General features: G+C 43.9%; 1 protein-coding gene across 7 annotated transcripts in view; it reads left to right on the top strand.

Annotated features, from left to right (window-relative positions):
• Nucleotides 1-27,269, top strand: part of TIAM2 (TIAM Rac1 associated GEF 2) — a 643,262-nt gene that overhangs the window by 484,009 nt on the left and 131,984 nt on the right. For all 7 annotated transcript variants that reach the window (XM_077289067.1, XM_077289068.1, XM_077289064.1 and 4 more), the window contains one exon: nt 12,880-13,140. In XM_077289067.1, the coding sequence (XP_077145182.1) occupies nt 12,880-13,140 (261 nt within the window). The remainder of the gene's footprint in view (nt 1-12,879; nt 13,141-27,269) is intronic.

Here is a 27,269-nt window from a genome sequence, read left to right as displayed (position 1 = left end):
ATCATAGGTACGGGTTCAGCCCATGGGTCGAAACCCCTCTGAGTGGCCGCCAAGCTGGGTAACACTTAGTTACAATATCAAACGTGCACTTTTACCACTAAACAACCTGGGATGAATATTTTTGTCATAGGTCATAGAAATCAAGCCCGCACAGGGATATGCTGTGTTTCATGCTACGTGCACACGTTACAGAATTGCCGCGGAAATTTCCGCGGCAATTCTGAAACTCCCTGCAGCGGGAAATACGCATGCGGAATTGGCATGCATATTCCTGCTAAACACTAGCGTTTTGCAAGCGTAATTATCTTGCAGAATGCTAGCATTTTCCAAGCAATCTGTAGCAACTGATTGACACATAGTGTTTGACAAGCATGACCAACTTTTTACTATTGATGCTGCCCATGCAGCATCAATAGTATAAAGATAGAATGTTAAAAATAATAATAAAAAAAAAAAATCGTGATATTCTCACCTTCTGGTGTCCCCCGCAGCCTTCCCGCTCCTAGCGATGCTCCTCGGCAATGTCCCCAGATGACATAGTGGTCTCGCGTCATCACAGGTCATTGTCGCAAGGCATTACTGGGAACGGGAGCATCGCGAGGAGCAGGAAGGCTGCAGAGGATGCCGGAAGGTGAAAATATCACCATTTTTTATTTTAATTCTTTTCTTTAAAAAAACAGGTATATGGTTCTCAGGGTCTGGAGGAGAGTCTCCTCTCCTCCACCCTGGGTACCAACCGCACATGATCCGCTTACTTCCCACATGGTGGGCATAGCCCCATGCGGGAAGTAAGTGGAGCAATGCATTCCTATGTGTGCAGAATCCCCGCGATTACGCACAAAGAATGAACATGCTGCGTTTTTTTCCGGAATGCGATTCCGCCATGGGAAAAAAACGCAGCATGTGCACAAAAAATGTGGAATGCATTAAAAATGATGGGATGCTTATGTAAGCGGTTTTTTTTGGCGGAAAACGGCTGATAAAACACTAAAAAAAATGATAAAAATTCTGAACTTGTGCACATAGCCTCACAGTCAGCCTCTGCTTCAAGTAGCAGCAGCCAGAGCAACCTCCATTGGCTCCTGTTTAAGCATTTAAATGCTGCTGTCAAACATTTATAGTGGCATTTAAATAATATTAAACGTAAAACAAATTTAAACGTTTTAATCTGCCCATTTTTCCCTATTTAAAAAGAAAAAAACATTTGTTATCATTGTCTGTAAAAACCTGATCCATAAAAATATAATTTCATTTAAATGTTAAGTCAAAAAGCAATTTTTCAGTCTATACACTTCTCCCAAGCAGTGCAAGTGATACAGGAAGTGCAGTGTGGAAGCGCCGAAGCAGTGAAGAGCATCGTGCAAGCAACATTTGGAACATACAGCATTCATGGGCTAGTTTACCACTTAGAGCATTGTATGGTGAAAAGGCTAGTCTTAGGGCTCATTCCCACTTGCGATGAAATCGGACGAATGCAATCCATTAAAAAATCAGATTGAATTCGGACCAATATTATTCTGTGATTGTGTGTTCATGTGCGTTTTTTTCCCAGCTCGGAAATTGGATCGCATCCTGCAATAGAAGTCAATGGGTGCGAGAAAAAAAAAATCACACAGCACTCGGACCATGCAAGTGCTGTCCGATTTTTATACACTAATCACATTTGAAAAGCCGGCAATTCATATGCCGGGTACAGTAAAATCATACTGACTGGTGTAGTCCAACGGTGTCCTTACTGTGCAGAGAGGAGGCAGTGACCCAAGAGAGTTTAAAGTAAACTTAGTTTTAATGTCCAAGCTTACAAAAAAACCAAAGGTATCCTCTGGATCGCAGCCAGGAAACAAGACAGTCTGTAAATGCATCCAGTTGCCGAGGGTGACTGCACCAGCGTATTATGCTGCGGGGTGCCAGGAGTTCGCTCTGTTTGGTTCTGTGTTCCCTCACACAGGCTGACCTTTTGCAGAGCTGTCTGCTCTGCACCTTGTAGACACCACACTAACACACCCAACCCTCTGCTGCAGGGGTTTTTACAATTAACCTGTGGTCGTAGACCACATGGAAAACCCGGCCGGAGTAGGAAATGGACTGCCCCGCTACCTTCCTGTAGTCCATTTAAAAAATAAAAGCCCATGGCAGGTTTTCCTAAATCTGCCTTGGACAAATACAGTGGGGCAAAAAAGTATTTAGTCAGTCAGCAATAGTGCAAGTTCCACCACTTAAAAAGATGAGAGGCGTCTGTAATTTACATCATAGGTAGACCTCAACTATGGGAGACAAACTGAGACAAAAAAATCCAGAAAATCACATTGTCTGTTTTTTTATCATTTTATTTGCATATTATGGTGGAAAATAAGTATTTGGTCAGAAACAAACAATCAAGATTTCTGGCTCTCACAGACCTGTAACTTCTTCTTTAAGAGTCTCCTCTTTCCTCCACTCATTACCTGTAGTAATGGCACCTGTTTAAACTTGTTATCAGTATAAAAAGACACCTGTGCACACCCTCAAACAGTCTGACTCCAAACTCCACTATGGTGAAGACCAAAGAGCTGTCAAAGGACACCAGAAACAAAATTGTAGCCCTGCACCAGGCTGGGAAGACTGAATCTGCAATAGCCAACCAGCTTGGAGTGAAGAAATCAACAGTGGGAGCAATAATTAGAAAATGGAAGACATTCAAGACCACTGATAATCTCCCTCAATCTGGGGCTCCACGCAAAATCCCACCCCGTGGGGTCAGAATGATCACAAGAACGGTGAGCAAAAATCCCAGAACCACGCGGGGGGACCTAGTGAATGAACTGCAGAGAGCTGGGACCAATGTAACAAGGCCTACCATAAGTAACACACTACGCCACCATGGACTCAGATCCTGCAGTGCCAGACGTGTCCCACTGCTTAAGCCAGTACATGTCCGGGCCCGTCTGAAGTTTGCTAGAGAGCATTTGGATGATCCAGAGGAGTTTTGGGAGAATGTCCTATGGTCTGATGAAACCAAACTGGAACTGTTTGGTAGAAACACAACTTGTCGTGTTTGGAGGAAAAAGAATACTGAGTTGCATCCATCAAACACCATACCTACTGTAAAGCATGGTGGTGGAAACATCATGCTTTGGGGCTGTTTCTCTGCAAAGGGGCCAGGACGACTGATCCGGGTACATGAAAGAATGAATGGGGCCATGTATCATGAGATTTTGAGTGCAAACCTCCTTCCATCAGCAAGGGCATTGAAGATGAAACGTGGCTGGGTCTTTCAACATGACAATGATCCAAAGCACACCGCCAGGGCAACGAAGGAGTGGCTTCGTAAGAAGCATTTCAAGGTCCTGGAGTGGCCTAGCCAGTCTCCAGATCTCAACCCTATAGAAAACCTTTGGAGGGAGTTGAAAGTCCGTGTTGCCAAGCGAAAAGCCAAAAACATCACTGCTCTAGAGGAGATCTGCATGGAGGAATGGGCCAACATACCAACAACAGTGTGTGGCAACCTTGTGAAGACTTACAGAAAACGTTTGACCTCTGTCATTGCCAACAAAGGATATATTACAAAGTATTGAGATTAAATTTTGTTTCTGACCAAATACTTATTTTCCACCATAATATGCAAATAAAATGATAAAAAAACAGACAATGTGATTTTCTGGATTTTTTTGTCTCAGTTTGTCTCCCATAGTTGAGGTCTACCTATGATGTAAATTACAGACGCCTCTCATCTTTTTAAGTGGTGGAACTTGCACTATTGCTGACTGACTGAATACTTTTTTGCCCCACTGTAGCTTGCCCAAGACCACACTCACTTTTATTCTGCATTGCAATCACAGCTACGCCTGTGACTGCAATGCACTCCCACAGCCTCAATACGCTTCTGAGCGCATCCTGGGGGACACATAGTGACCCTCGCAAATAACACCGGTCAGTGCCTCACATATACCCCCTCTGTTCAAACTTGTGGGGTTGAAAATTTGTCATGATACAGGGAGCCCATAACAGGGCATCCGCATTTCCCTGTGACTTCCCTGTCCGATGTTCCATGGTAAAATTGAACTTTTCCAAAGACAGGAACCATTGGGTGACCCGCGCATTCCTTTCCTTGGCATTCCTCATCCAGACCAATGGTGAATGATCTGTCACCAAGCGAATCTGTCAACTGAGCAAATAATAGCGTAAGGACTCCAAGGCCCACTTAATGGCCAGGTACTCCTTCTCCACAACGCTATAATTTTTCTCAGCCGGGGTGAGTTTCCTACTTAGGTAGGTGGCCTCATGCCCCTCTCCGTTCACCTCCTGCAACAGCACCTCTCCTAGGCCCACAAAAATTAGGTATAAACCTCCGGTAATACCCAATGATTCTGAGAAACGCTCTCACCTGTTGGTGGTAACAGGTCAGGGCCAGTTCTGAATGGCCTCGATTTTATTTATTTGGGGTTTGATAACCCATGTTAATCATGTAACCCAAATGCCGGGCTTCCTATCACACATTTCTTGGAATCCGCCGTCAAGCCCACGGCTCTGAGCGAATCTACTACCTGGGACAAGTGGGTATGTCATTCAGTACTAAAGATGATGATGTCATCTAAGTATGCTGATGCATACTTCCGATGGGGTTCCATCACTATATCCATCAACCTCTGGCATGTGGCAGGGGCCCCATGTAGTGCAAAGGGCAAGACTACATAGTGGTTAAGAACATCCAGCATTATGAAGGCGGTCTTTTTCTTTGCCGACTCTGTAAGAGGCACCTGCCAATAACCCTTGGTCAGATCGAGCGTGGTGAAGTACTGGGCCTGACCCAGGTGCTCGATCAGCTCATCCAATTGGAGCATTGGATAAAGGTTGAACTTCAACACCTCATTCAATTTACAGAAGTCATTACAGAACCGTAATGATCCATCCGGCTTCGGGATTAGCACAATAGGGCTAGCCCAGTCACTCCGGGTTTCCTCAATTACCCCCAGCTGGAGCATTTGTCTTACCTCACTTGCGATGGCTTGTCCCCGGGCCTCAGGCACCCGGTATGGTTTCATGCGTACCCTTACATGAGGCTCGGAGACAATGTCATGCTGGATGATTGAGGTACAACCGGGTAATTCCGAGAATACATCTGCATTTTCTTGGACTCATTTCCAAACCTCTCAACGCTGCTGTTTCAAGAGAGTGTCTCCTATTTTTACATCTCTCTCAGCCTCGTCCTTGGCCGGAGACAGAGGGTTCCCTGTTGTTACAACCGGGGTCGCCTCCGCGAACAAACATTCCGGTCCTTCCACACTTTCAACAGGTGGACGTGATACAGCTGTTCGGGTTTTCTTTTCCCGGGCTGGTAAACTGTATAATTTACTTCTCTCACCTTGCCCCGCATCTCATATGGCCCTTGTCACTTGGCATGAGCTTACTCTCTGTGATGGTCAGTAGTACCAACACCCGGTCCCCTTCTTTAACGGTCCTGTCCATGACTCTTTTATTATACACGTGGCTCTGCACGGCCTGGGCATCCATCAGATGCTAATTTACTATGGGTCGTACTGCCGCAATCTGGTCCTGCATGCTTTTCACATGCTCGAAGCCACTCTTATACGGAGTGGGCTCCTGTTCCCACGTCTTCTTGGCTACATCCAGCAGTCCCCTCGAGTGCCTGCCATACAATAGCTCAAAGCGAACATGAGATGGGGCACTACCATGTCCCAATTTCTCCCGGCCTTGGCGACCACCTTTTTTAGCATGGATTTGAGGGTTTTGTTAAATCTCTCCACCAACTCGTCGGTTTGTGGGTGGTACACTGACGTACATAGTTGTTTAATCTAGAGCAGCTTACATAGCTCCCTGGTCACCTTGGACATAAAAGGAGTCCCCTGATCAGTAAGGATCTCTTTTGGTACCCAAAAGCAGCAAAATACAGCAAATAAGTAGCGGGCTATTAACTTGACCAGAGTGTGGTGGAGAAGAATCACCTCTTAGTACCAGGTGGCGTAGTCCACTATGACCAAGATGTGTTGATGGCCACGGGCGGATTTTACTATGGGGCCTACAGATTCATTGCTTTCCGCTCAAATGGTGCTTCTATGATGGGCAGAGGCACCAATGGATTCCGGTAGTTTGCGGTGGGTGAGGATAGTTGGCACTCTGGACACATGTCACAGTACCTCTGGACCTCTGCATAGACCTCAGGCCAAAAAAGCGCTGCTTTTTTGGCCCCCCCAAGTGCCCTCCTAGCATGTGGGTGTGAGCCATGTCGAGCACCGCCCAACGGTAGGATTGGGACATCACCAGCTGTTCCACCACCTCATCCCAGACTTTATCCATCCTGTATAACAGCTCCTGGTGTATAGTCATGTGTAGAAAAATTGTCTCAGCACCTGGTTGCTGAGCCACTCCATTACTTTCAATCACCCTTTATCATGTCCGGTTGGGATCCTGGAGCTGAGCTGTCCCGAACTTACCAGGGGACACTTCCAGCTCGGGGATCGGTGGGGTCTCCTCAACCTCTCCTGCCAATATCTCTAGGGGGAGCCTATCGGGGTTACACTCTGTCCCTATGTTGGTGACCCCTACAGCAGATATCCTTAACTTGGGATCTATGGGTTCCGGCCCCGGAATAGCATTTATCTTCGGAGGGTTAACCCTGGTCTTTCACAGGGACCAGAAGAGGTGCAAATCTCTTCCCAATACAGTCACATATGGAAGAGTCTTTACCACTCCCACCACATGTCTTATCTCTCCACACAGGGTAGAAAACGTAACCTCCTCCATTCGGTACTCTTGGAGATCCCCGTGTATGCATACCAACACCCACTTTCCATCCATTGGGGTTGTCCTCCGCAACAAGGGACCCATGAACCAGAGTCACTAAGCTCCCTGAGTCCAAGAGAGCTTCCGTCTGGTACCTGTTAATGAGTACCTTGCCCAGTTGGGGTTCAGTACCGACAGTGCCTGTAATGGCGGTGCAGACTGGCTGGGCGTACATAGACACACGGCGAGTATACCTGCAGTACATGGATTCAGCTGTCAGAGGGCAGTTGGCAGCCACATGTCTGAGGCCCTGGCACCGCCAACACTTGATAGCTGAGGCGCGACTGGATCTTGGGGCCGATTTAGGGGACATGGGTCTGCTGTCACTCTCCCTTCGAGATACCCCCTCCATATGGGCTCAGTCCTGGGTTGGTGGAACCCGACGTGACAGCCGTAGTGGAGCCGTGTCCCATATAAAGTCCTGAGCGGCCGTGTGCCGCTCAATCAGTCCCACCACCTGGTCCAGAGTGCCTGGATCCCCTTGTCCCACCCAATGCTGTATGGCTGCTGGCAGAGCTCTCACTAGCCGGTCAATCACCAATCTCTCCATCTCTCCACATCTGGGCCAGAGTCAAAGTCTCAGTTTGGAGCCACCTTTTTACAAGCTTCAATAAGTCATAAACCTAAGGCTGGGCCTCCACAAAACTCCAAGAAAACACCCTTTGGGCTCTCAAGTAGATAGTAAGCCACAGTTGGGCAAGGATCTCACCTTTTAACTTAGCGTAGTCCTGGGCATCCTCCCGTCTGAGGTCAAAGTAGATCTTTAGCGCATCATTCCTCAGGAACGGAGCCACCACTTCAGCCCACTGGGAAGTTGGCAGGTTCTCCCCCTCTGCCGTGCACTCATAGACGATGAGGAAAGCTTCCACTTCGTCTTCCAGACTCAGTTTCCTCAAGAAGCAGGAGGCGAGTCGCGCGTCGGGGTGAGGGGACACCATGAACACCACCACCTGCACCAGGTAATCATCCTTCCTTAGGGGGGGATTATGATTGGTGATGCCACATTGGATTTGTTAGCACTAGATGGGCTGTTACAAAGGGGATAGCCTATGAAGGTTTGGAGAATTTATTAAGGGTGATTATATTATCCATGAGCCACGGTGCTCGGTATGGTAGTAACCAGACTACTTGCTAAATCTTCACAGTAAATTAATATTCTCCATCCACTGTAATTGTTTATACATGGTCTTATACTCTCCACATGGTGGTATATTTAGGCTAATTTTTAGGCAAGATAATTGTATATTGCATCAGAGATATTTTTGATTTCTCTAGTTCAATTGTATTACATGTACCATTTAGTGTGTGTATGGATATCATATACCTGGATTGTAGGATATGTGTTTTGGTGTTTCTTATGGTGTCCCCTACAGTACTTTTTGCATTTTTATATGTTTGTATTTTAATAATTTACTAATAAATACTGGTTTTTAATGAAATTTGGCATCTCTTCTTGTTCTCACATAAACCTTTTGTGGGATCTAGTTGTTGCATTGATGTGAAGTGCCCTTGAATTTAGTGGGATTGATGTTGTCAGTTTCCTCAAAGCGGAGCAGACCTTGTCTTGGGCCTCACGATGTTCCAGGGTCGGCGCTGGAGGTGCCTCACACAGGGCTGCAATTTGCATCAGCAACAGGTTATTGGTCTGTTGCAGTTGTTGCTTCATGAGGACCAGCTGCCTCAGGATTTCCTTCATTTTGTCCACAGGCCTGGGTTGCAGTGTGGCAGGCCTGTGGCCGAAATATGGGGTATAATTATTAAGTTTAAGTATAATTAAGTATAATTAAGTATAGTTATTACAAACTATGGGGTTAGTAATGGAGAGGCATCAATAAGACGCCCCCATTACTAACCCCATAGTCACATTGTAAAAAAACACAGACACCCAGAAAAAAGTCCTTTAATTGAAGAAATGACACAGATTCCTTTAATATTCTTAATTAATCCATAATTACGACCTCACCCATTCCCTCGACGCCCTCGTCATCTACAAAAAAGGTTAAAAAAAAACCAGCAACTGTCCACAAAAATGCTTTTAATCAATTTTTCCCATGATGGGTCTACCTCTGCTACATCTAGATGGCAGGCTGCATGGATGCATGATGCAACCATACAGTCTGTCATCCAGTAGACATTGAGAACCGTGTGCTCAATGTCTGCCTGTGAACTGCTATTCCCTGTCTTAGAGCACCGCAAGCATGAGAAAGTTCTCCTGCCCATGGTGCCGTCTGACAGGTCCTTCAAATTCACGGCCAATGAACTCACTTCACTTATGTGAAGTCAAAACATCTGACATGTGCCGGAAAAGATGTGGGTTCAGCACCGGAGCCACATCAAAGGAGGAGACACGACATGCGCCGTACATGTACGGAGCATGTCGTGAAGGGGTTTAATATTAGATGCAGCAAAATTTAGAAGTCAATATTTCCAAAATAAAGTAAAAAAAAGGACAAAAGGGATTTAATCAGCTCTTCAGCCCCTTTATGTTGAAGTAGGCAGTTACAATTAAAAAAAAAGGAAAAAGTCCTCTCTAACTAGTGTACAATAGGCAGAGTGAAGCAGCCAGTGATGATTTAGCAGTGCTGTTGTGCTCTGCATACTGTAGGTAGCAAGGAGTAGGACCCCTTTGTTTGAAAGGGCCTGATGCAGCGCCCACTCTGCCTCGTTGCCTCCAGCTAACCTTCTTCCCACCACTATTTTTAGGTGGTGACTTACTGTTTTTATATTTCACTGATCAAAAGAAAGGCTTGAGAAAAGATGTGCTAGTATTGTGCAGCAAATTTCTGAACTCCATTTTAAGAGCAGTGCCAGTCTGTAGCTACTTAGGAAATAGGAAATCAAGGTACCTTAAAATATTTATGAAGAGGTTACCATTTTTGACACAAAATATTGGCATATGGTCATGACAACAACAAGTTGTGCCTAGTTGGGCTAAATTAATATGCTATGTGAGCCATTTAGATAAATATACTGCAAATTACACCATTGCTGCCAATTTCTACAGCCACTGTGATTAGAGAGGAGTGAATCGAATTGCATGACCCTCTTCCAGTGGCAGTGGCAGTATTTCGTGGTCAACAGACAGGACCCCTGACTGGCAACCTTGATTAATGTAAATAGGCTGACCTCCATTTGTAAATGCATTGCATGATTTATCTTGTACTCTTCCTGTGTTACCGCTTGTGTTACAATCCATTCAGATTTCTGCTGATGGATATATAAATTAGTCAACAGTTTGGAATCGGACACATAAATAACATGTTAGATGCAGTCTGTGTCCTTACGCTGCCTTGTGTTTTAGGAAAGCTTGGATTGGCCTAATGCTTAGTGTAAAGATTATACCAGCGACAATAAAAAACAGAAATGCTAAATGATCAAGAATAGTTGAGAGATTTTTTTTTAGATTTTCTGCAAAGTTGTTTTGGCAGCCCTTGATAACTCAAGATGACTATTTTGCAACCATGTTTTGATGTGGTTTTCTGTATGATGATTGTAAGCTGTCAATGTTTATTGCACAAACTACAATAGTGTTTTTAACTACTCATGGACTGCCCATAGGCTATAAAGTTCACACTTTACATTGCATTGGTGTTCTAAAACATCAATACAGCGTAAGCAACTTGTAGGAGATCATACAGCTGTGGATGTGGAGAACTGGCTGACAAGCCAGACTCCCCACAGAAGAGGAAATATGGTTTGTTTCCATGTTTATATTCCTGACTGTTGGATACAGGACTCTGAACCAGCACTTGTGTATACAGAATAGGAAGCACTGATAATGATGATTGCATTGCTAGTTGTACAGAGAAAGCACCCTTGGAGACCCAGTCAGCTCTGCTATGTAACTAGCAGGCTGAATTTCTACTCTAAATGGGACTAAAATACAAGTCACAGTTACAAGAGAAATCGGTGATAAAAAGAATGTATTAATATGTTAAAATACCCTCAAAAAGTCTTTTAAGACCTTATGGAGGGACACAATTTGTCAAATGAATGGAAATAAATAAACAAATAAATAAAGCAAAAAGCAAAAAACTGGATAGAAAAAAGCAGCCCTTTGTGGTAAAACAAATATGTATGAATAAAAAAATTGAAAAATAGACATATTTCCTGTTTTTCCTGAGATTTCCCCCTGATATAAGCAAAAAGAAATAGGAAAATGACATACAAATTAAACTCTGTGTACCTCTAAAGATAAAAGCAAACATGATTTGACATCTGAGCAAGAACATTTTTTAGGGTGCAAGGGTATGTGCACACATTGAGTATTTGGATACAGAAATTTGTGCAAAATTTCTGCATCTCTTGGCAGGAAAAATACAGCGCACAACACATGCGTTTTTTATGCATTTTTATGCTTTTTCAATGCTAACAAAGTGATACTGCTGGCGCACCACAATCATAAATCAATTAACACAGGGGGTGCAGAAACAGTGGCAAATAATGACAACCATGAACATAAAGAAAAGCGCCACTATATAATATGCACTCCACCACGTAAATATGTGAAAAAAGGACAAGCTTTATTGGCAACAATCATAAAAACTGTTAAAAAACAGTACAAAAACACTCCCCCATTAAGCCTGTTCCCATATAAATGCATGGCAAAGAATGTCACAATTGACCCCACATGACACTTAAGAGAAGTACCCATATACAAGTAGAGAACTTGCAATACATAGCCTATGTTAGGTTCCACTAATTAACAATGGGTAAAAGTGCCTAGCATATAGACAAATCTACATAATAGTAAAGGCCGTCTCTTAAATGCAGTAACGCCCAATAGGTGACCAAATACTTAAAGACCCCCTAAGGCGCAGCACAGTGCATGTGTGATAATAATAAGGCCCCCAATGTAAAGTGCAAAAGTGCAAGATGCAGTAGTACCTGAGATGAAAATCAGACAATCAGACAAGAGAGGGTCAAGACCGCTGTGGAAAAAAGGAACCACAGCATGCAAAGTAAGAGCTGCCAACGTGAGAGCCTCGGGGGTTAAATAACCTAGACAGCCAGGGGGGAGCAAGGCAAACGGAGGAAGGACCTCGAGAAACGTTCTGTGAACCGAAACGTTGCCATCTGAGCTCAATAAAGTCCACATTTTTTGCATCTAAATTCGAGTTCTGCCTCCCTGTTCATATTTTAGATCTATAGATATCCGGCAGATATATAATTGCAGAACCCTCCAACATATTATAAAATTGCACCATTTCATGCCTTACATATGGAGCTTATTGTACAGCTCTCTACAAAGTGAATAAATAATTGAAAAAACAATGACGTGGGGTCTTCTACATTTTTTGTAACGAGCAAAGGTAAAGCAGACAGCTGAGAGCTGATATGACCAGTCTGGGAAGGAACATGGCTATTGAGACCTTCCAAGCCGAAAAATACCAGCCTGCAGCTGCCCCAGGAGTGGAGCATCACAGTAGATGCTCCATTTCTGCTGCTTCATCTTCGCTCTTCTCGATTCCCTGGTGCTTTGGCAATCAGGATAATAGTGGTTTTTGTTTTTTTGGGGTGATATCAGCTGTGTACCGTCCAAAACCACAAATGACATCAAGTCCTGGTGCTAGTAATGGGGAGATGTCTATCAGACACCCCATCAATAACCCAGTTTAAAAAAAAAAATACTTTTTTGAGATAAACACACCCTAACACTTTTCCTGTTTCACTAATTTATCACCAAAAACTTTTCCAAGAAGGTCTGATGTAGTCCATGCAAAGCTTATGGAGCTCCATTCTGATGCTCCAAAGGCTGTTGCAACAGCCACTTCTGGGTCACGCTGCACAGTGTGTGGCTTATTAATTTTTTTTTAAAAGAAGGGTGGTTATATTGGTCACTGATATATATTTTTTTAAATGTCAGAAGATGTCATTTTTTATCTCCTTATCTATCTTAGGTTTTGGAGCTCTTTATCAGAAAAAGAGATCTGACCACTCGAAAGATATATAATTTATAATTCCCCAAAATGAGGTGTATAGCTGTGGAGATTTTATTTTAGTGTAGGAGACAGGAAAATAAGATTGATGTCTAGGTGTTTAACACAGTATGCTTCGGTCATGTGTCCTAACCAACATATCTTTCATGTTTATTATCAGGCCTTCGCACAAAAAATGAAATCCTCTTTATCAATGGAGAAGCGGTTTCAGACCTTGACCTAAGGAAAATGGAGTTTTTATTCTCAGAAAGGAGTGTTTTGTTGTCATTGAGGTCTTGTCACGTTGATGTCAAACCATCAGTAACCTCATCATGGCCAGAAAATTATGTTTTCAAAGATCAGATGAGACCTCTACCACCATTGAACCAGTCTCAGCTCCTAGAGGAATTCCTGAACACATTCCGCAGAAATTCTATGAAAGGTAAAATGTATAGATGTAATATTGTACATTCCAATTTTATTTTCAATGTTAAAGATAAGAAATATGCAAATTGTAAATTTGAAATCAATGCATTTAATTTATTTAGCCATTTGTTCCCTTTTGGATGTCGATTTATTACTGCATATTTGTCAGATTGAGTAGTTTCTGATTTTAAAACAAAGAAGGTGAGTAAACCCCGTATTCTGAGTAATTGTAATGATCATTGGCCAGTATAAATGCATAAAAGGATCATCAATCATTTATCACTGATCTGTGTAGGTCATGCTGCTTTAAAAATTGTAATTGGCAAAACAATTGGTAAATGCCGCTCATTGCCATATTGGCAGCAATCGGGATGGCTTCAGCTGAAAGAGGGAGCTCCAGGAGGCAAATGCAGATAAAACATCGATGAATGATCAGCACACTTCCAGTGACTAAATCCACGAATGATGAGCTGTTTCTCTATGTGAAGCTGTGGACTGATTTATATCACCTCTGTAGTATTTAATGTAGTAATATACACATGCCATTTAAAGAGGACCTGTCACCAGTATGATGTCGACCCGTTTTTGCTTTTATTTTAATATCACTGTACTTTCTTTCTTTCCAAATAAAATGGCCCTCTGGAACCATATGGAGGATTAAAAAAAAAATGGAATACCCAGGGGAGCAGGGGGAATAAAATGAAACCAAAAACTGACCACTTTTGAGTAGTTGACATATCCTTTTTAAATAAATGGACCATGATGAAACGCAAAGCTGGGCAAAGTTTTCCAGAGTGAATCATTTCTTGCACTGGCTCTAGAATGTGGGAAGTGGTTGTCCTATAATGACAATGGCTTAGTCTCCTTTAGGCCGGTTTCACACATCCGTATATTTCCGGTACCTGAAAGAAACAGTACCGGAGATATCCGTGTCCGTGTGTGTACTGCGTGTGGCACACATGTAGCAACTGTGTGCCTCATCAGTACCACACGGACAGCCGCTGGGGAAGAAGCGCTACAGTAAGCGCTGTTCACCGGCGGCTGGTGCTGAAGACGGCTCTCATCATTCTCCCCTGCTCTGCCAGCGAGCAGAGGAGAATGATGAGCATTATATTAAAGTCTGAATGACAGCAGGTGGTGGCTTTTGGGACTGTTACCCCCATCATCCGACACCTGCTGTCGCTAATAACAGTGACAGTAGGTGCGGATGATCAGGGTATTCCACAACCGCCGGCTGCGATTGTTCGAAAATAAATTAATGAAAAACCCGACGTGGGTTCCCCCCTATTTTATTAACCAACCAGACATAACTCACAGCTGGGGGCTGCAACCTCCAGCTGTCAGCTTCTGCAAGGTTGGTTATCAAGAATAGAGAGGTCCACACGCTGTTTTTTTAATTATTTAAATAAATAATTTTAAAAAATGGCGTGGCCCCCCATTTTTGACAACCATCCTTGCTAAAGCTCACAACTGGGGGCTGCTATTCTCAGACTGGTAAGGGGCCATTGATATAGGCCCCCCAGAGCATCTATTAGATGCACCTTCTCTGGAGCTTTGGCCGGCTCTTCCCACTTGACCTGTAGCAGTGGCAAGTGGGGTAATATTTGTGGGGTTGATGTCATCTTTCGGGTGACATCAAGCCCACGGCTTAGTAATAGAGAGGTATCTATAAGGCACCCATCCATTACTAATCCTATAGTTGTAATGTTAAATAAAGACTTGGCCAGAATAAAGTCCTTTATTTGAAAAAATTAGACAGACACCTTTAATGTTCTAAATTAAACAATACTTACTGCCACACCTAACTCCCCGACGTCCTCAATCTCCTGTAATAAAAGTGAAATAATAAACCAACAATATACCATACCTGTCCGTCGTTGTGTCCCACGCTGTAATCCAAGTCTGGGGGCTAAATAGTTTTCAACCAGGACGGTGCAAAGATGCGACCGTCCCAGTTGAAAACCACTGGTGAATGAGCTGCAGAGAGGGCAGCATCATTCACCAGCGGTGACATCATCACAGCCGGCCTGAATTGAGGTGACCTCTGGACAGTGGGAAAAAGCCGGTGATGACAGTCCCAAAAGCCACCACCTGCTGTCATTTGGATTTTAATATAACGCTCATCTTTCTCGACTGCTCGCTGGCAGAGCAGGGGAGAATGATGACAGCCGGCTTTAGCACTAGCCGCCGGGGAACAGCGCTTACTGTAGCGCTTCTTCCCCGGCAGCCATCCATGTCACACGGAGGACATCAAAGTGTGTTCTCCGTTTGCACGTGTTCGGTACGATTTGCCTTCCATGCTGACAGCAAAAAATGGACATGTCAGTGTGTTTTGCCCACGGACACACAGTCCGTGGAAACACACTGACATGTGCACAGACCCATTCATTTGAATGCATCTAAGTGTGTACGTGTCTCCGGTACGTATGAAAACTGTCACCACATGTATCAGAGACACGGACATGTGAAAGGGGCCTTAGGGCTCTTTCGGGGGAGCATATTATACAGACATGTTCTCTCTAAGTGAAAATCAGACAGGACACGGATTGTTGTAATTCAATAGACATGTAAAGTTCTGCAAAATACGGTATATTGGTGCTATAGGAATAAAAATTATTTTTATAATTGGGTTGTTTGGATGATAGATTTTTCACATGTACTAAGTGCTCTTTTCTCTTCCATATATCAGATGTGACTTGCCCATTTAAGTCTATGGGTGCGAAAAATCAAAATTATTTTTTATTTTTCATTGCTATTATTAACATGAGAAATTATTTGATCATGTACATCATTAAAATGTTAGTGTACAATATAGATGTCATATCAATGTCAGATGTACGCAAAATACATGAAAATCAGGCAAGTTTTCATTTGCTTATCTGCACCTGGCTTAAAGGGGTTGTCTGGTCCAAATCGATAAATTCAGTCACTCTGTGTGACTGCCAACTTATAAATCCCCCCAGGGCATTCACTGTGAGCTGTGAGGATTCAACGGTTTCTGAGCCAGGATTGGAGGATATGTATAAGTTATACATACTCCAGTGGGAGCGACATACAGGTGCATCTCACAAAATTAGAATATCATCAGAAAGCTAATTTATTTCAGTTCTTCAATACAAAAATTGAAACTCATATATTAGATAGTCAATACAAATAGAGTGATCTATTCCAAGTGTTTATTTTTGTTAATGTTGATGATTATGGCTTACACCCAATAAAAACCCAAAAGTCATTATCTCAGTAAATTAGAATACTTTATAACACCAGCTTGAAAAAATGATTTTACCATCCGAAATGTTGGCCTACTGAAATGTACAGTACAGACCAAAAGTATGGACACACTTCTCATTTAAAGATTTTTCTGTATTTTCATGACTATGAAAATTGTAAAATCACACTGAAGGCATCAAAGCTATGAATTAACACATGTGGAATTATATACTTAACAAAAAAGTGTGAAACAACTGAAAATATGTCTTATATTCCAGGTTCTTCAAAGTATCCACCTTTTGCTTTCATGACTGCTTTGCACACTCTTGGCATTCTCTTGATGAGCTTCAAGAGGTAGTCACCAGTAATGGTTTTCACTTCACAGGTGTGCCTGTCAGGTTTAATAAGTGGGATTTCTTGCCTTATAAATGGGGTTGGGACCATCAGTTGTGTTGAGCAGAAGTCTGGTGGATATACAGCTGATAGTCCTACTGAATAGACTGTTAGAATTTGAAAAATATAAGATGTATATACACTGGCGCTTAGTCACCTGGAAGGATAAGATGGAGGGCCACGAAAGCTGCAGGTGGTTAAAACAGGTTCTGTGCAAGACTCTGTTGAAAAAATAATAAACTAAATAATAATACTATTAACCACCGCGCTAAAAAGAAGCTGAAATGTCGCTGTACTTACTTATAATACAGCTGTTTCTGTGTTGTGTGGGGATCCTTGTGCATTAAGGGGTACACCCGGTTATATTGGGTTACTGCAAGGTGAAATAAACAGAATAACGATATATTACTTGGACCCTGCAAATTTATTTAACAGGGGTGTTGGTTGAATGCACTTACTCTTTTTGAGAGGCTGTACAAACTGCACCTGAGGTGTTCCTATGTGGGTATAAATGTTTCTTTTTTTCTTTTTTTCCACAGTGTGGTAAACCAATACTAGAAGGTAAAATGAGCAAAAAACAAAAAAAAAAACCCAAAAAACGATGTGTTGTTTAGACTGTTAGAATTTGTATTATGGCAAGAAAATAGCAGCTAAGAAAAACGAGTGGCCGTCATTACTTTAAAAAATGAAGGTCAGTCAGTCCGAAAAATTGGAAAAACTTTGAAAGTGTCCCCAAGTGCAGTTACAAAAACCATCAAGCGCTACAAAGAAACTGGCTCCCATGAGGACCGCCCCTGGAAAGGAAGACCAAGAGTCACCTCTGCTTCTGAGGATAAGTTTATCCGAGTCACCAGCCTCGGAAATTGCAGGTTAACGGCAGCTCAGATTAGAGACCAGGTTATTACCACACAGAGTTCTAGCAGCAGACACATCTCGACAACAACTGTTAAGAGAGGAGACTTTGTGCAGCAGGCCTTCATGGTAAAATAGCTGCTAGGAAACCACTGCTAAGGACAGGCAACAAGCAGAAGAGACTTGTTTGGGCTAAAGAATACATGGAATGGACATTAGACCAGTGGAAATCTGTGCTTTGGTCTGATGAGTCCAAATTTGAGATCTTTGGTTCCAAACACCGTGTCTTTGTGTGACGCAGAAAAGGTGAACGGACGGACTCTACATCCCTGGTTCCCACCGTGAAGCGTGGAGGAGGAGGTGTGATGGTGTGGAGGTGCTTTGCTGGTCACACTGTTGGGGATTTATTCAAAATTGAAGGCATACTGAACCAGCATGGCTACCACAGCATCTTGCAGCGGGATGCTATTCCATCCGGTTTGCTTTTAGTTGGACCATCATTTATTTTTCAACAGGAAAATTACCCCAAACACACCTCCAGGCTGTGTAAGGGCTATTTGACCAAGAAGGAGAGTGATGGGATGCTACACCAGATGACCTGGCCTCCACAGTCACCAGACCTGAACCCAATCGAGACGTTTGGGGTGAGCTGGACCACAGAGTGAAGGCAAAAGGGCCAACAAGGGCTAAGCATCTCTGGGAACTCCTTCAAGATTGTTTGATGACCATTTCCGGTGACTGCCTCTTGAAGCTCATCAAGAGAATGCCAAGAGTGTGTAAAGCAGTCATCAAAGCAAAAGGTGGCTACTTTGAAGAACCTAGAATATAAGACATATTTTCAGTTGTTTCACTCTTTTTTGTTAAGTATATAATTCCACATGTGTTAATTCATAGTTTTGATGCTTTCAGTGTGAATTTACAAGTTTCATAGTCATGCAAATACATAAAAATCTTTAAATGAGAAGATGTATCCAAACTTTTGGTCTGTACTGTATGTTTAGTAAATGCACTCAGTACTTGGTCGGGGCTCCTTTTGCATCAATTACTGCGTCAGTGCAGCGTGGCATTGAGTCGATCAGCCTGTGACACTGCTGAGGTGTTATGGAAGGCCACGTTGCTTTGATAGCAGCCTTCAGCTCAATTGCATTGTTGGGTCTGGTGTCTCTCATCTTCCTCTTGACAATACCCCATAGAACTATGGGGTTAAGGTCAGACGAGTTTAATGGCCGATCAAGCACAGTGATACTGTTGTTTTTAAACCAGGTATTGGTACTTTTGGCTGTGTGGACAGATGCCAAGTCCTCTTGGAGAATGAAATTTCCATATCCAAAAAGCTTATCGGCAGAGGGAAGCATGAAGTGCTCAAAAATGTCCTGGTAGACGGCTGCGCTGACTTTGGTCTTGATAAAACACAATGGACCTACACTAGCAGATTATATGGCTCCCCAAATCATCACCGATTGTGGAAACTTCACACTAGACCTCAAGCAGCTTAGATTGTGTGCCTCTCCACTCTCCCTCCAGACTCTGAGACCTTGATTTCCAAATGAAATGCAAAATTTACTTTCATCTTAAAATAAAACCTTGGACCACTGAGCAACAGTCCAGTTCTTTTTTCTCCTTGGCCTAGGTAAGATGCTTCTGGCATTGTCTATGTCGATTTTTCTATGGGGTTAAGGTCAGACAAGTTTGCTGGTCAATCAAGCACAGTGATACTGCTGTTTTTAAACCAGGTATTCGTACTTTTGACAGGTGCCAAGTCTCCTGCTGGAGAATGAAAAGCTTGTTGGCAGAGGGAAGCATGAAGTGCTCTAAAAATTCCCCTTTTGGCAGTGTGGACAGGTGCCAAGTCCTACTGGAGAATTAAATTTCCATCTCCAAAAAGCTTGTTGGCAGAGCTAATTATGAATTGCTCTAAAATTTCCTGGTAGACGGCTGTGCTGACTTTGGTCTTGATAAAACACAGTGGACCTACACTAGCAGATGACATGGCTCCCCAAACCATCACTGATTGTGGAAACCTCACACTAGACCTTAAGCAGCTTGGATTGTCTGTCTCTCCTCTCTTCCTCCAGATTCTGGGACCTTGATTTCCAATGTCTAGTGTGAAGTATCCACAATCAATGATGGTTTTGGGAGCCATGTCATCTGCTGGTGTAGGTCCACTATGTTTTATCAAGACCAAAGTCAGCACAGCCGTCAACCAGGAAATTTTACAGCAATTCATAATTAGCTCTGCCAACAAGCTTTTTGGAGATGGAAATTTAATTCTCCGGTAGGACTTGGCACCTGTCCACACTGCCAAAAGTACCAATACCTGGTTTAAAAACAACAGTATCACTGTGCTTGATTGGCCAGCAAACTCGCCTGACCTTAACCCTATAGAGAATCTATGGGGTACTGTCAAGAGGAAGATGAGAGACACCAGACCCAATAATGCAATTAAGCTGAAGGCTGCTATCAAAGCAACCTGGGCTTCCATAACACCTCAGCAGTGCCACAGACTGATCGCCTCCATGCCACGCCGCACTGATGCAGTAATTGATGCAAAAGAAGCCCTGACCAAGTATTGAGTGCATTTACTGAACATACATTTCAGTAGGCCAACATTTCAGATGTTAAAATCATTTTTCAAGCAGGTGTTATAAAGTATTCTAATTTACTTAGATAATGAATTTTGGGTTTTCATTGGCTGTAAGCCATAATCATCAACATTAACAGAAATAAACACTTGAAATAGACCACTCTGTTTGTAATGACTCTATATGATATGAGTTTCACTGTTTGTATTGAAGAACTGAAATAAATTAACTTTTTGATGATATTCTAATTTTGTGAGATGAACCTGTAGCTCCATATACTTGTATTGAGAGAGGTCGCGCCCCGACTAGTGACAAGGCTGTCCAGTGGGCATGTCTGGCTAGAGGGCACAGCCTCACTCCATACACTTGTACGGGCTCTGGTCGGGAGTAGGTATAACTTATACATACCCTCTGGTGTGAATCCTTGCAGCGTACAGTGTGTGCTGAGAGATTCATAAGTCTTCAGTCACACAAAGTGACCACAGACTTATCGATTTGGACCTGACCACACCTTTAATTTAATAGAGCAGTATTTCACTTCAGTATGTGCAAGTCAAACCATGTGTGAGTTAGATACATATAAGACGAGTCGAGTAGATCTTTCCATTATACTTACAGTGCGTTAGTTCAATTCGGAGTTTGACTTACAAATACTGATTGAAAATACTGAAAAAAAATGTGTTTGGTGATTAGCCGCACAAGTCACATGTGCTATATTTGTGCTATGGTGCACCTGGGAAGGGAAACTAACAGCTCCATTTATTATTTAATAGATCTGCAACCTCATGGAAAAATAAAATTTTAAAACGGAAAACTCCTTTAACCCCTTCCTGATATACGATGTAAACTTATGACAAGAAATCACAGGTCACTGAAGCATGAGTGACCCATCAGTCAGAGACAGGAGTCAGGCACCAGAGGGAAATAGGAAAAATTTCAACTATAGATTTCTCTAAGGGCTCTTAGACGTCAGTGGGTTCGGTACGTGTGGTGACAGTTTTCACACATACCGGAGCCACTTACGCACACAGACCCATTCATCTGTGCATATTATTATTATTATTATTATTATTATTTATTTATAAAGCACCATTGATTCCATGGTGCTGTACATGAGAAGGAGTTACATACAAGTTACAGATATCACTTACAGAAAACAAACTTACAATGACAGACTGATACAGAGGGGCGAGGACCCTGCCCTTGCGGGCTTACATTCTGCAGGATTAAGGGGAAGGAGACAGTAGGTTGGGGGTTTTCAGGAGCTCCAGTGTTGGTGAGGCGGTAGCTTCGGTGGTGATGAGGAGGCAGCGGGGTCAGTGCAGGCTGTAGGCTTTCCTGAAGAGATGAGTTTTCAGGTTCCGTCTGAAGGATCCGAATGTGGTGGATAACCGGACGTGTTGGGGCAGAGAATTCCAGAGGATGGGGGATATTCGGGAGAAGTCTTGGAGGCGATTGGATGAGGAGCGAATAAGTGTGGAGGAGAGAAGGAGGTCTTGGGAGGACCGGAGATTACGTGAGGGAAGATATATGGAGATTAGTTCAGAGATATATGGAGGAGACAGGTTATGGATGGCTTTGTAGGTCAGTATTAGTAACTTGAACTGGATACGCTGAGGGAATGGGAGCCAGTGAAGAGATTTGCAGAGGGGGGAAGCGGAGGAGTAGCGAGGAGAGAGATGGATTAGTCGGGCAGCAGAGTTAAGGATGGACTGGAGAGGTGCAAGGGTGTTAGCAGGGAGGCCGCAGAAAAGGATGTTGCAGTAGTCAAGGCGGGAGATGATGAGGGCATGCACAAGCATTTTAGTAGATTGAAGGTTGAGGAAAGGACGGATTCTTGAGATATTTTTGAGCTGGAGGCGACAGGAGGTGGAAAGCGCTTGGATGTGCGGTTTGAAGGACAGGGCAGAGTCGAAGGTTACTCCGAGGCAGCGGACTTCCGGTACGGGGGAAAGCATGATGTCATTGATTGCGATAGATAGGTCGGGTAAGGAAGATATGTGGGATGGAGGAAAGATGATGAGTTCGGATTTGTTCACATTGAGTTTGAGGAAGCGAGAGGAGAAGAAGGAGGATATGGCTGATAAGCACTCTGGGATTCTGGACAGCAGAGCGGTGGCGTCTGGGCCAGAGAGGTAGATCTGGGTGTCATCAGCATAGAGGTGGTACTGGAATCCATGGGACTTTATGAGTTGTCCCAAGCCAAGTGTATAGATTGAGAAGAGTAGGGGTCCTAGAACAGAGCCTTGGGGGACTCCAACAGAGAGAGGGTGGGATGAGGAGGTAGTGTGGGAGTGGGAGACGCTGAAAGTGCGGTTGGAAAGGTATGAGGCGATCCAGGATAGGGCGAGATCTTTGACGCCAAAGGAGGAGAGGATCTGTAGTAGGAGGCAGTGGTCAACTGTGTCAAAAGCAGAGGACAGGTCTAGAAGGAGGAGTACAGAGTATTGTCCAGTAGCTTTGGCGGTAAGTAGGTCGTTAGTTGTTATGTTAGTTTGTTTCAGCGGACCATGTGTCTGTGGGCAAAACTCACTGACATGTCCGTTTTTTAAAAGCAGCACGGGATGCAAAACATCCCACACATGTGCACACTAAAGACACACAGATAACATTCATGTGTCATCAGTGTGACATGTACTGGCGGATGGGAATCAGCCTTGTTCTTTAGCGTTGGGCAGTGAAGACTGCTCTCATCATTCTCCCCTGCTTGCGCTGAGATCAGAGCTAGGAGGGGACAATGTTGAGAGTTGCATTCAGCTGATGACAGTGAGAGAAGGCAGCGACCTGAGCTATAAATAAATAATTAATAATAAAAAAACCAATGTGGGGTTTCCCCGTAGTTTTGATAACCAGCCAGGCAATACATGACATATTTTTACTTATTTAAATATATAAATAAACGGTGTGGGTCCCCCCATTTTAGACAACCAGCCAAGCTAAAGCAGACAGCTGGTATTCTCAAGCTGGTAAGGGGCCATGAATATTGGCCCCCTCAGCCTAAGAACAGCAGCCTGTAGCCACCCAGAAAAGGCACATCTATTCTCCCACTTTGCCTAGCTTTTCCCACTTGCCATATGGCAGTGGCAAGTGGTGTTTATATTTGTGGGGTTGATGTCACCTTTCTATTGTCTGTTGACATCACGCACACAGCTTAGTAATGCATAGGCATGTGCAGCGCCCCAGAGTCCTGGTCGTTGCAGTAATGTCGCTCTGCCACTAAGAGGAGTGATGTTATGTCTGACTGCGCCAAAGGAGTTCACCTGACCAGGTAACACTCACACCACACTTCACACTCCGGCCACCAGGGGGGGTGGTTCTATCTAATAGGCCACTCCTCACACTCTGGTAAAACTGGGGGTTGGACAGGAAGACAGGAAGAGAAGTTACTGGGAAGAGCTAGTGAGAGGACCTGTCAGGGATGGGATCCTGGCAGACTCCTAAGAATAGCACAAACCAGTGAGCAACGGGGATACAGCAAAGAGGTGATAGGACCAGAAGGAGTCGTGCTGTAAGATCGAGGCAACATCCTTCTGAGGAGCAAACAGTCGGTGGCCGGAACGCCGAGCAAGTAAGAGACTACAAGCATTACTTCAAACCACGGCAGGACAGCCAATTATAGGTTGGCTGTCTCACTAAAACACCTAAGCAGACAACGGAGGCAGCTGTGGGAGAGGGGCAACTCTAGGGTCCCGGAAGAACTCCAGGCCTACCCCGTCATACGGGTGCGTCCTAGCCATATTATCTGGGGGACGGAGATAACGAACATCAGAGACAGACACAGCAGTTGTGAGGACTATCCCGGGGTGCTCAGCAGGGAAGGACTACAACACACAGGCACTGGAAGGTAGACACTGATCCCCACCTGGAAGGGGAATTCCTGATGTGCTTTCGGACCGGCCGGTCTCGGACAGCCCGGTTAACAGTGCCCTGGATTGGACACCCTGAAGCCTTCAGTAAAGAGGTAAAGAGACTGCAACCTGGTGTCCTCATTATTTGCTGCGACCGGCACTTCGCCGCACCATACCACCACATTTAATTGTACGCCCCTCAGCAGGGTCACGGACCGGGTCTAGCTACCGTGACCACCCCAGACAGAGACTCAGAGGCCCGGTACCGGGTACCCTTCGGCCCTGTGGCAGTGGGGGCGCTACACATATATAACCAATACTAATCCTATATGGTAAATAAAGACACATCAAGTATAAAGTCCTTTATTTGAAATAAAACAAAACACAATTTTCCTTTTTTCTTTAAAATAACAAACACAGTTAATACTCACCTAATGACCATTCTATTGAATCCTTTGTCTCCTGTAATAAAGCAAAAATAAAAAACAACCATATCCTCTCTGACATTCTGTCCAGCGTCGTAATCCATGTCTGGACATAAACAGTTTTCAACCTGAACAGTGCCAAGATTTGACCATCCAGGCTGGGAACCACTGATGAATGAGCTATTGCGAGTGCAGCATCAGTGAGCAGCGGTGACCTCATCAAGGTTAACGCCGGTCAATGAGGCTACGATCCCATCCAGGCTGAACTATGGTGAGCTCATCACTGTGAGAAAAACTCAGTGACTTCATGGCAGTTCAGCTCAGTGATTTAACTTCAGATCACGCCACCCCTATGACTGAAACTAAGGTATGTGTGGCAATCCCCTAATGATAAAGTGTTTTTTAAACATAGTATTGGGAGCTTTTCTTTGAGAAAACCATGTTAGCAATGCACAATGCATCACTAATAACACAGTAGGGCCAATTGAATGGCAAAAAGATGTGACAGGTCCTTTAGTACATTAGTCAAAATAACTCATTAGATATTGTTTGCATGTTGTGCAGTACAGTTACTTTGCTTACAGATCATGTTCACCACTGGATACCATTTATAATATGGGCCCTTAACACACAAATATCATGGTTTCTGTTCATCATGGAGGCAAGATGTCTATGACAAATTATTGTCCAATCTTGACAGTTATTGGTGTCCCATAATGTTACCATCTAAGTTCCAGTATTTGATAGCATAAATATTATTGTAGACTATTATATTTTTGCAATTAAAAATATTAAGACTGCAGTCAGAAGAGGATAGAGCCTTACCAATGATTCTGAATTACAGTCTAAACAAGAATTCACAAATATGGAGGCTAATGGCTTGTGTCATGATCTCTGCAAGCAGAGATCATAGCAAGCCTATAGAGGGACAAGCTCTCGGAAGATGGAACTATACTGACCATGAACTAAGCCTGCCGCGCAACTAGAAATAGCCAGGTAGCATTTCCTATTTATCGCTAGATGCCCAGCTCTGGCCTAAGACCTAAATAGCTAGCAGAGGGAAATATAAGACCTGGCTCACCTCTAGAGAAATATTCCAAAGAAGACAGTAGCCCCCCACATATAATGACGGTGAGTTCAGATGAAACAACAAACGCAGCAGGAAAATAGTCTTAGCAAATTTGAGGTCCGCTTACTAGATAGCAGAAGACAGATAGTATACTTTCATGGTCAGCAGAAAAACACTAACAAAACACCATCCAGAGATTACCTTAAACTCTGGCATTAACTCATAACGCCAGAGTAGCAATCCCTGATCAACGAGAGCTTTCCAGACACAGTAACAAAACTTCAGCTGTGAACTGGAACAAATAGGCAAAACGAAACATGGACAAAAGTCCAACTTATCTAGTAGTTGTCTAGAAGCAGGAACAAGCACTGAGAGGCATCAGATAACATTGTTGACCGGCAAGAAACCACCAGAGAAATGAGCTTAAATAGCGACACCCACTACTGATGGAACCAGGTGAAACAGGAAAGAGGAAGACAAGTCCAATTCCACAAGCGGCCACCGGGGGAGCCCAGAATCCAAATTCACAACAGTACCCCCCCCTCAAGGAGGGGGCACCGAACCCTCACCAGATCCACCAGGGCGACCAGGATGAGCCCTATGGAAGGCACGAACAAGATCAGAAGCATGAACATCAGATGCATTGACCCAAGAATTATCCTCCTGGCCGTAACCCTTCCAGTTGACCAGATACTGGAGTCTCCGTCTGGAAACACGAGAGTCCAAAATTTTCTCCACAACGTACTCCAACTCACCCTCAACCAACACCGGAGCAGGAGGCTCAACTGAAGGTACAACAGGTACCTCATACCTGCGCAATAACGACCGATGAAAAACGTTATGAATGGAAAAGGACGCAGGGAGGTCCAAACGGAAAGAAACAGGATTAAGAATCTCCAATATTCTATAAGGGCCGATGAACCGAGGTTTAAACTTAGGAGAAGAGACCCTCATAGGGACAAAACGAGAAGACAACCACACCAAATCTCCAACACAAAGCCGAGAACCAACACGACGATGACGGTTGGCAAAACGCTGAGTCTTCTCCTGGGACAACTTCAAATTGTCCATAACCTGCCCCCAGATGTGATGCAATCTCTCCACCACCGCATCCACTCCAGGACAATCCGAGGATTCCACCTGACCGGAGGAAAATCGAGGGTGAAACCCCGAATTACAGAAAAACGGGGACACCAAGGTGGAAGAGCTGGCCCGATTATTGAGGGCGAACTCTGCCAATGGCAAAAAAGCAACCCAATCATCCTGGTCAGCAGAGACAAAACACCTCAGATATGTCTCCAGGGTCTGATTAGTCCGCTCGGTCTGGCCATTAGTCTGAGGGTGAAAAGCAGATGAAAAAGACAAATCTATGCCCATCCTAGCACAGAATGCCCGCCAAAATCTAGACACAAATTGGGTACCTCTGTCAGAAACAATATTCTCAGGAATACCGTGCAATCGGACAACATTCTGAAAAAACAGAGGAACCAACTCAGAAGAAGAAGGCAACTTGGGCAGAGGAACCAAATGGACCATTTTAGAGAAACGGTCACAGACCACCCAGATGACAGACATCTTCTGGGAAACAGGCAGATCTGAAATAAAATCCATCGAGATGTGTGTCCAAGGCCTCTTAGGAATAGACAAGGGCAACAGCAGTCCGCTAGCCCGAGAACTACAAGACTTGGCCCGAGCACAAACGTCACATGACTGCACAAAGACTCGCACATCTCGTGACAGGGAAGGCCACCAGAAGGATCTTGCCA

The sequence above is a fragment of the Ranitomeya variabilis genome, chromosome 2 (assembly GCF_051348905.1).
Source record: "Ranitomeya variabilis isolate aRanVar5 chromosome 2, aRanVar5.hap1, whole genome shotgun sequence".
NCBI classification, from domain to species: domain Eukaryota; kingdom Metazoa; phylum Chordata; class Amphibia; order Anura; family Dendrobatidae; genus Ranitomeya; species Ranitomeya variabilis.
This window is presented reverse-complemented; position numbering and strand designations above follow the sequence as displayed.